At 35.3% G+C, this 11,273-nt stretch overlaps 1 protein-coding gene across 1 annotated transcript; it reads left to right on the top strand.

The window, feature by feature from the left end:
* Nucleotides 1-1,015: 1,015 nt before the first annotated feature.
* Nucleotides 1,016-11,048, top strand: LOC113616739 (dmX-like protein 2). The gene is made up of 4 exons (XM_027100131.1): nt 1,016-1,255; nt 6,313-6,410; nt 6,849-7,014; nt 8,338-11,048. The coding sequence occupies exons 1-4, from the start codon at nt 1,148-1,150 to the stop codon at nt 8,659-8,661; spliced, it is 696 nt and encodes a 231-aa protein (XP_026955932.1). The 5' UTR covers nt 1,016-1,147; the 3' UTR covers nt 8,662-11,048.
* Nucleotides 11,049-11,273: the final 225 nt, after the last annotated feature.

The raw sequence follows: 11,273 nt of genomic DNA, 5'->3' as shown, positions 1-11,273 counted from the left end.
AATGGTCCTAATAGTTTTTTTAATAATTTCCAAAGGAACTGTTGGGAAGCAGTCATTGTTAGAAAAGCTTTAAACTATATGGAAAATCTATATAGTAGTTGTTAATGAAAAAAATTATATGTGGTAATATTGATAGCCTTACAGCATTGGGAGTCCTGTGTTGTAATGTCATTGACCTCTGTCATTGACCTCCGGCATTGACCTCCGGCATTGACCTCCGGCATTTCTTTGTTTCCAAAGGGATTCTAATAGATGGCTGATTCGACTAGCCTGGCTTCTTTCCTGGGATCCTTGGGGTTCTTCCCAGTGGCATTCCCACTATCTAACATCACTCCTTGGTTCACTTCTCTCATGTTTCTTCTTTACCTGCTCTAAGTGGAGTAAAGTGTTATCAGTTGTTCAACTGTTGACAGACTCACTGAGGGTGTCACTAAACCGTATTTGTTGCCTCTAAATACAGCCTAGATCCCTGTCAGTCTTTTACCAGGGCATAAAAGTGTTTGCCATATGCCATCAGTAATTAGGCCGCTTTAAACTCTTTTTAACTGAGGCACCAAAGACAGAGGAATGTGCCTCTTGACTGTTCTTCCCCAGAACTCTCATCAAGTTTAAAGCTTGCTTTGAAGTGATATGTAACTCCTTGGCCCGAGGGATGAATGGGGCAGTTTTCCATATCCAGTACTGAAGGATATGGTCTGCAAGCAAGTGGCACTGTGAAACAACATCCACGTACATGGACCAACATATTTTGACTTGACCAGAGCTTTTACTCTTGATCAGTTTGGTGTGTGTACGTACATATGAACGGCTTGATATTCAAATATCTTTCTTTCCAGCAATTAAGTTTTAGTGTCTCTATTCTTGCAGCGAATACGTTTCAGAAAGATTTTGGTTTTGTGTATCCTGTCAGTGATCTCGTATGTAGAAGCTTATACTATAAAATCCTGAATGATGAAATCTTTTGATACTTTTTTTCAGCATGAAAATTCTCTCCAGAATGAATAAATACATGATTATGTAAAAAATTGGTTCTGTTTTTGTTTTGGTATAGTTCTGAAACTTATTATTTTGTATTTCTAATTTAGGTGTGTCTACTTGCCATTTTGCCTGGGCTTTTCATTCTGAGGCTGAGGAAGAGCTGATTAATATGATTCCGGCAATTCAGAGAGGGGACCCTCAGTGGTCTGAGTTAAGAGCTATGGGAATAGGTTGGTGGGTGAGGAATATTAACACTCTTCGAAGATGCATTGAAAAGGTAACTTTACTTCATTGGATTTTGAAGTTAAGTCTTTTCTTAAAGCATAAAAGGTATTATCTTCCAGAAAACCTGTGGTGAGGGATTAGTATGTACATCTTGAGATCTTGAGAACTTCTTAAATAAAAATTTTTGGACCTTTAAAACTAAAACTTGACCTTTATAAAATGTCCAAGCAGTATATCAATTGTCTTTTGCCATATATACTAAGTATATAATATGTATGGAACAGATATTTTCTGCTATCAGTTGAGGTGCATCCTAGTTTAAGAAAATACAAACTGTATGTCAGTTACATACATTACATAGAAAAAAAGTTCTCTTCATTCATTCATTTATTTATTTATGCATGCTGCACTGCATGGCTTGCGGGATCATAGTTCCCCAACCAGGATGGAACCCGCACCCCCTGCAGTAGAAGCACAGAAACGTGGAGTCTTAACCTCTGGACCTCCAGGGAAGTCCCAAATCATTCTTTTTATATAAAAGATTCTCTGCATGGCTAGGTTAATAAATACCAAACTTCCTGTGCACTTTTAAAATACCATTCAAAAAATTTTGATTTGTGTGCACTTGAAGAACATATCTATGGCAGCAAATGACACATACTATAAATTTCTTTTTTAACTTATTTAATTAATTTTGTTTTTGCTACGTTGGGTCTTTGTTGCGGTGCGCGGGCTTCTCATTGCAGCGGCTTCTCTTGTTGCAGAGCACGGGCTCTAGGCGCTAGGGCTTCAGTAGTTGTGGCACGTGGACTCAGTAGTTGTGGCGCATGGGCTTAGTTGCTCTGCGGCATGTGGGATTTTCCTGGACGAGGGATTGAACCTGTGTCCCCTGCATTGGCAGGCGAATTCTTAACCACTGCGCCAACAGGGAAGTCCCCTCATGCTATAAATTTTAAAATGGGTTTTTGGAATCAGTTTTCTAGTAGAAAATAGAATTGTTAAAAAATTTTTAGTAGAAGCTGAAAATTCTTTCAGTGTTGCAGAAACTAACCATTATTGAGCACCTTTTGTGTACCAGGTTTGGTTCTAGTTGCTTTTCATAAATTATTTCATATAATCTTCTCGTCAGCTGTATGTTACCATCTCGATTTTCCACCTGATGGAACTAAGACTCAGAGAGGTTGGGTAACCAGCCCAAACTCCCATCATTTAGAAGTGTTAGATTTAGTCTGTGCCCTTTCTACTCTGTCGTGATTAGGAGAGTGGGATTGTCATTGTTTTGTTTACTTTTAGGAGTCCATTGAAATTCTCAGAAGTACGATTAATGATACTACATTTGTGGAGTATGAATTCATTTCCCCCAAGAGGAATTTATTCCTCTACAGTAGTAGTTTCTAAATTTTAGTGTTTGAAGAATCACCTGGCAAACTTGTTTGAAACATACATCCCTCACTTCCACTCTCAGAAGTTTTCATTTAGTGGGTTGGAGGTGGTAGGGCTGTGGCATCTTCATCTGAATTAGCATCCTGTGATTCTGGTGTTCATGGTCCTCACATCACAGTTTGAAATGTAAGTGTAAAAGTGTCATTTTCCTGCTACATGTAAGGCTGCCAATAATATATAAGTATTTCTCTTCTCAAAATAGGCAGATGTAAGAAGGAATTTGTTCTCATACCAACCAAGAGATGTAGTTTCTGATGTACAGGGAAATTAATTGTTATAGCATATAAATTACACAATATCTACGTTAATTTTTTTTTTTTTTGGCCACGCCACATGGCTTGTGGGATCTTAAGATTGTTCCCAGACCGGGGATTGAACCTTTGCCCTCGGCAGTGAAAGCACCACTCGAGTCCTAACCACTGGACCACCAGGAAGTCCCCATTAATTTTTTTTCATATCCCAAAGCAATGGAAAAAGAGGAGGACATATTTTATCTGAAATGTTCTACAAAGTCTCTTCAGTTTCTTGTCATCAGTGTGTTGTGTCATTGTAATTGAGTATTTCTGATATATACGTATGATTTATTTCCACAAGTAATTTATCTCTTAAAATTAAATCGAAAGGAAATGTAAAATTTTTTCCCTTGAAATATATGTTATATTGGGTTGGCCAAAAGGTTCATTCGTTTTTTTCTGTAGGCTGGCTCTAGTAGCACTTAGTTGTCTTCAACTTCATTTGAAACAAATTTTTAGATTGTATTGTGACAGCTGTCATATGAGCACGGATTTAAAAAACGCTTATCAGAATTGGTGAATTTTTGTGTAGCCATTTTAATATTGAAGATAGAAGGAAAAAAGCAACACTTTCAGCATATTATGCTTTATTATTTCAAGAAAGGTAAAAACACAACTGAAACGCAAAAGAAGATTTGTGCAGTGTATGGAGAAGGCGCTGTGACTAATTAAACATGTCAAAAGTGGTTTGCGAAGTTTTGTGCTGGAGATTTCTCGAGAAGCTGGACGATGCTCCACGGTCGGGTAGACCAGTTGAAGTTGATAGGGATCAAATCGAGACATTAACTGAGAACAGTCAACGTTATACCACGCGGGAGATAGCCGGCATACTCAAAATGTCCAAATCAAGCATTGAAAATCATTTGCACCAGCTTGGTTACGTTAATCGCTTTGATGTTTGGGTTCCACGTAAGTTAAGCGAAAAAAACCTTCCTGACCGTATTTCCTCATGGGATTCTCTACTGAAAGGTACCAAAAACGTTCCGTTTCTAAAACAAATGGTGATGGGTAATGAAAAGTGGATACTGTACAATAATGTGGAATGGAAGAGATCATGGGGCAAGCGAAATGAACCACCACCAACCACACCAAAGGCCAGTCTTCATCCAAGAAAGGTGATGTTATCTATATGGCGGGATTGGAAGGGAGTCCTCTATGATGAGCTCCTTCTGGAAAACCAAACGATTAATCCCAACAAGTACTGCTCCCAGTTAGACCAACTGAAAGCAGCACTTGACAAAAAGCATCTGGAATTAGTCAACAGAAAACACATAATCTTCCATCAGGATAATGTAAGACCACATGTTTCTTTGATGACCAGGCAAAAACTGTTACAGCTTGGCTGGGAAATTCTGATTCATCTTCTATATTCATCAGACATTGCACCTTCGGATTTCCATGTATTTTGGTCTTTACAAAGTTCTCTTAATGGAAAATATTTCCATTCCCTGGAAGACTGTAAAAGGCACCTGGAACAGTTCTTTGCTCAAAAAGATAAAAAGTTTTGGGAAGATGGAATTATGAAGTTGCTTGAAAACTGGCAGAAGGTAGTAGAACAAAACAGTGAATACGTTGTTCAATAAAATTCTTGGTGAAAATGAAAAATGTATATTTTATTTTTACTTAAAAACCAAAGGAACTTTTTGGCCAGCCCAAAAACTCATTAGCTGAAGATGAATAAAAATTCTTGTAAGAATTATTAAACATTGAAGTACTAAGTTAAATGATTGAAGGCAGAGAAAATACTGAAAAAGGGGAAGAGGAATAAAAGCATTTTGGTGATGTGATTTTAGGTGTCTTTACTCCTCTTTACCATGCCTTGGTGGCTTCCTGCTCTACCATCAGTCAGTGTTCATTAATAAAACATCCATTGTTTTTAATCGTTATACCTCTCAACTTAGTTATTTGCAGAGGTTATATCAGTATCTTTGAGAAATATGTGGTCTGTATGGTACTGTATTCAAAACCGTATGATTATGTACAACAGTGTTACTGGCTTAATAATTTTTAAACTTACATTGAGTTGATTGGTTCTTTATAAATTCAGCAACTTTGGTCATATGGCTCAAAGGAGGTTATTATCAGTTATGGTACAAGGGGAATTATGTATTCATTAAGGCTTTTTCTCATGGAATTTCTAAGAACTAAAATTTGAAAGCCCTTCAAAATAATGGAGCTTCAACCACCTGTGTTTTAATTACATGCCAGAAAGAATGTGTCAGTCCTTCAGAACTGTCAGAATTTGATTGAAAAATACCGGAGGGCTTCCCTGGTGGCGCAGTGGTTAAGAATCTGCCTGCCAATGCAGGGGACATGGGTTCGAGCCCTGGTCTGGGAAGATCTCACATGCCGCGGAGCAACTAGGCCCATGAGCCGCAACTACTGAGCCTGCGCGTCTGGAGCCTGTGCCCCGCAATAAGAGAGGCCGTGACATTGAAAGGCCCGCGCACCATGATGAAGAGCGGCCCCCGCTTGCCGCAAATAGAGAAAGCCCTTGCACAGAAACAAAGACCCAACACAGCCAAAAATAAATTAATTAATTAATTTTAAAAAATACTGGAAAATTATGTTTAAAGAAAAAAACTAAAACATTAATTTTTGTATTTTTCAAAATGTGTGTGTATGCATGTGCGTGAGTATAACTGATATTTATTTACAGTTGTCTGTATCAGTATTAGTTGAGAGAGCTTTGAAATGTGAAATCGCATATACATACCATAGAAGTCAGCATTTTAACTTTTACAAAACATTAAGAAATTTAATATGTCTAATTTTCAAGAAAAGGTCTCACTGGGAATTCCCTGGTGGTCCGTGGTTAGGACTCTGTGCTTCCACTGCTGGGGGCCCGGGTTCGATCCCTGGTTGGAGAACTAACTTCCTGCAAGCTGTGCAGCACAGCCAGAAAAAAAAAAAAAGAAAAGAAAAGGTCTTACCTATCAAATATTCTGCATTCTTTATTGTTTCCTATCTTAGACAGTTTTATTACTACCTGGGTTCTAATCCCTTTTACACCCCTTACTTACTGTGTGACCTTAGGCAATTCAGTTAACCTCTTTGTGTCTCAGTCGCCTCATGTGTAAAATGGGGATAATAATAGTACCTCTTGGATCGTGGTGATTCAGTAAGATAAGTGAAAGGTACATGGTAAGTAGTCAGTAAATACTAGTTGCTGTTATTATTTTTATTGTAATTACTGGTATACAAAGGGTTGTTTTTAGGAGCATGTATTATAAGCTACTGGCGATTGTGGAATAGAGTCAGCTCTTCCCATCTGCATAGTTTGTGTCATCCATGGAAGTAGTAGGGAAGCATTAATTGTTGTAATTTGTTTATCAACTAGTTAATTCAGTATAACTTTTTATTGACTGTTTAGGTTGCCAAAGCTTCTTTTCAAAGGAACAATGATGCCTTGGATGCTGCATTATTCTACCTTTCAATGAAGAAGAAAGCAATAGTGTGGGGTCTGTTTAGGTAAATTTCCTCAACACTTAATATGGTTTAATGGAATGAAGATTGTGCTGTGACTCAGAAACATAATGCTTTTGAAAGTACTTAGATAAATCAGTTTCCTTTTTTGTGCCTTGATTCCTTTATCTGCAAAACAAATAGAATATCATTTGAACTTAACCTAAAGAGTGGGATATTGTTAAAAATAAGTTGATAAAAGCACTTTGGAAAGTAAAGAGTGCACTTGCTTCCTATTCATGTATACTTAAGGTATTTTGAGTTTTCTCCTTATTAGAAGAAACAAAGAGAAGCTTAATAACAAATACCTACCACTAAAGTTGTTATTGTTCTTCTTTTAGATGGATGTTTGAGGTTTTCATTTTCTATTTTCATATATTCTGTAAAGGATTAAAACTATTTTAAATTTGGTTTAACCACTGATGTTTGTGCTCTGGTTCCCAGGTCACAGCATGATGAAAAAATGACAACATTTTTCAGCCACAATTTTAATGAAGATAGATGGCGTAAAGCCGCTTTGAAAAACGCTTTCTCTTTACTTGGAAAACAACGCTTTGAACAATCTGCTGCTTTTTTCTTGTTAGCTGGTTCATTGAAAGATGCCATTGAGGTATAACTAAGAAAACATGCTATGAAATACCTGTAAGAGCTTGAAAACCTGGGAAGATCATGGAGGAGACTGTAATGTTTGGTCATATGTTTGTAAGGATAGAGGGTAGAGAATAACTACAGAGATTACTAACTTAAATAGTAGCACAATGATAATGGAATTATAAATAAATACATGTAGAAACATAAATGAAAAATTTTATATAGAGAATATTGCATTTCAAGATAAGTATTTCAAGTATAAGTGTATGGAAAAATGGTTTATGAATATCTTTTTCCTGACCATCTTGTGATTCTGAACTATTTAAGTATGTATAGGTCACAATCTCCTTACTTTGTGTAGACAGGCAGATATTTTAAGTTCTTTTTCGTCTAAATGAAATTCATAGATAAGGAACTGAGATTGCAGTTTATACTGTTTTGAAATATAGTCTTAGATATTGGAAGGTGAATGGGAAGAGATAAAACTTCACATTTTTTGATACACAATCTTGGTAGCTGGTTAAGAGAATAATTACAAATATTTCTGTTGTTTATGAGATATTCCTTTTAGGATACCTATTATTATAGTGAATAATCCAAACAGGTGAAGGAAAAACATAATTGGAAATGATATATCATAGAAAAAATAGGAAATATCCAACAAAGTGAAAGTACTTTATGTTTAGAATTAGTCATATTTTCAGAATTATCTCAGATGTATGAGTTTTTAAAGTAACAAATATTTATAATTTTGAAATGGGAAGCTTATCCTAGAAGATACTCAGGCAAAGAAGAGAAATGTTGATTGAGTGAGAGATGCTCATATTGCCTGCATGACCTCAGATTCTCAGATGAGTAGCTACTTTAGAATATAAACTCAGAGTAAGAATAGAGTATGTGGCTTTATTTCTTAAGTTATTTGCTATGTAAGTAGAAGATTCTTTTAAAATAGTAATAATTATGTTTATATGGAAATATATTTGGAAATTAACAGGAACTGATGTACATAAATTTAGATGTCATAAGTGGTATTTAATTTAAAGATGAATGTTATTTGAATTGATCTAAGTCTGAGATGGTGTTGATATACTTCATTTTATGCATTTTTTATAAATGATCTTTCTAGGCTGGAAGCTACTAAGTTCTAGTTTCTTAATCTTCCTGCTATTCCTTAATCTCCTTTCAAGCAAGCATATTACTACCCTTCACTGTCTCAACCTCTGAACCTCTTCCCTCCACTGTGAGAATATAAATAGTGGATAATTTCAGGGTATCAGTTGGATATTTCGTATCTCTAAATAATTATCATTAAATAAGTATTTCTTAATATTTAAATTTATAGGTATGTCTTGAAAAAATGGAAGATATCCAGCTAGCCATGGTAATTGCCCGTTTATATGAATCTGATTTTGAGACTTCATCCACTTATATATCCATCCTAAATCAGAAGATTTTGGGTTGCCAAAAGGATGCCTCAGGATTCGATTGCAAAAGATTACATCCTGATCCTTTCTTACGTAGTCTTGCATACTGGGTAATGAAAGATTATGCCCGAGCCTTGGACACGTTATTGGAACAAACACCAAAGGAGGATGATGAACGTCAAGGTAGAACATTTTGTGGATTTCTCTTTTTCTTTTTTAAAAGAAGACAGTTTCTGAACTGATGTTCACTTAGATAATACACACACACACACACCCCCCACACACAACCGATCATTACCAGATTTACTTTTCAACTTTGAGAAATTAGTATCAAAATTTCTTGTGTGGCTAAAGGTTTAGTCACTTACTATCTATAATTGAATCTAGCATTTTGTTATCATAATTTGAGTAGTAAAAGAAGACTTCACACACATTTTTACTCTCATAGCTATATATCAAGGCATATAAGATTACCATACTATTCTAATTTCATATATATTAGACTGAAGCATACAGAATGTTTCCACATCACACAGCTCTTTCTATGTATCATAATAGCCGGTTTCCTAAAAAAGTGTAAATTTTGGCTGTTACACATGTTGGTTTAGTGTATGGGCCTACAAAAACTTTATTCTTGTGTGGCGAACTTTCTTTACTCTTAGTTATACCAAATAATTTAAATTTTTAAAAGCATTTGGAAGGTATCTAGCAGCATTGTTTGCAATAATTTAGAAAATGGAACATTTTAAATATTCATCAATACAATAGTTATATAAATTATAATATATCCGTACTATAGAAACAGTGTGCTATTAAAAATGGGGTAGAGTGATGTGTTAATATGTGCTGTATTATTAAGTGAAAAACTAAGATATAGAACAATATGGTTCTTGTTGCACTTTATGTATATATGTCGTGCATATACACACGTGTGTGCACACACGTACTGTGTCTGGTTCCCACTCCCTCTCCATTTTTTGTGTTTTGGAACAAATCACAAGAAACTACCGGCACTGGTTATCTTTTGGGAATAGGAGTGGGGAGATACAAGCTTTTACTTTTCATTTTGTACTTTCCATAGTTATAATTTTCTAGCCTTTTATTTTTATTACATATTATTTTTAAACATTAAAAGAGCTTACATGAATAAAGAGATTCAGGCTCAATTTTTACTTCTTCTTTACAAAAAAGAAATATAATATTTTAATACACAGTACCCCCTTATCCACAGGGATTATGTTCCAAGACTCCCAGTGGATGACTGAAATTGTGGGTAGTACCAAATCCTATATAAACTATGTTTTTTTAATATATATATATGATAAAGTTTAATTTATAAATTAGGCACAGTAAGGGATTAACAATGGTGACTAATAATAAAATAAAATAGAACAATTATAACAATATGCTGTAATGAAAGATGTTGTTTCTCTCACTCAGAATCTTATCATACAAATTTATTACCTTTTCCATCTTAACTAAGCACTTACCATGCACTGTGCCCATAACTTTTGAAGTTTGAGGTGTGACAGAAAAACTAGCATGAATTTCTTTTTCCTGCTTCACAATTTCACGGACAGAAGATTCATTCTGACCTTAGATCTTAGTACCCTCAGCTTACAAATTTTTTTACTTTCCTTATTAAATAGAGAACTTTCAAATTTTCACTTAAAGGAAGCACTTACGCTTCTCTTTGGCATAGATGAACTGCCAGCATCACTACTTTTGCACGTGGGGCCGTTATTAAGTATTATAAAATGAGGGTGACTTGAACACAAGCACTATGGTGCCGTGACAGTGGATCTGATAATCCAGGTGGCTACTAAATGACTAATGGGTGGAATACTCTGGACAGGATGGAGCGAGATTTTTGTCGTGCTACTCAGAACCACTCGCAATTTAAAACTTATAAATTGTTTATTTCTGAAATTTTCCATTTAATATTTTTGGACCTCAGTTGACCTCAGGTAACTGAATCCATGGAAAGCAAAACTGCAGAAAAGGAGGGACTACTGTAAATATTTTTAAATTTATTTAAAGGAAAGGAAATAAAACCTTTAGAAGAAAAATATCTGACCTACCCAGGTAATTTTAATAAAATGTACACATTTTTACAGAAGGAAGATTCTGTTTATTTCTTAATCTTTTCCAGGTTAACTTTTAAAAGGTTGTGTGTTATTGGGGAAAATTTTATGTATACATAGAAGAGTGAATGATATAATGAAAGTCTCTGACTCTATCATCCAGTTTCAGTAGTTATCAACTCATAACCAACCTCGAGCCATATATATATTCCCATCCTTTCCACACCCTCCCATTCTCAATACTGTATAGATTCATTTTGAAGCAAACACAACAGATCATTTCATCTGTGAATATTGCAACATGCATCTCTAAAAACTAAGGACTCTTTAAAAAACAATAACACATGTCATTGTTATAACACATAACAATTTTATTAGTAATTAAATACTCAGTCTTCAAATTTCCCTGGTTCTCTCAAAATCTTATACAGTTGATTAATTTGAAACAAGATCCATATGATGCCTATATATTGTGATTGGCTGAGGTGACTCTTATGTCTGTTTTGATCCATATTTAGTTACCCCTCTCCCCCTCCCCCAGTTTATTTGTTAAAGAAGTCGGATTGTTTGTCCTGTAGTTTCTTCTTTTTTTTTAACATCTTTATTGGAATATAATTGCTTTACAGTGTTGTGTTAGTTTCTGCTTTATAACAAAGTGAATCAGTTATACATATACATATGTTCCCATATCTCTTCCCTCTTACGTCTCCCTCCCTCCAACCCCCCCATCCCACCCCTCTAGGTGGTCACAAGCACCGAACTGATTTCCC

This window comes from Aethalodelphis obliquidens, unplaced genomic scaffold (assembly GCF_003676395.1).
Source record: "Aethalodelphis obliquidens isolate GAN/ISIS:26980383/991018 unplaced genomic scaffold, ASM367639v1 scaffold442, whole genome shotgun sequence".
NCBI classification, from domain to species: Eukaryota; Metazoa; Chordata; class Mammalia; order Artiodactyla; family Delphinidae; genus Aethalodelphis; species Aethalodelphis obliquidens.
Note: the sequence above shows the minus strand (reverse complement) of the source record. Positions and strands in the feature narration are given on the sequence as shown.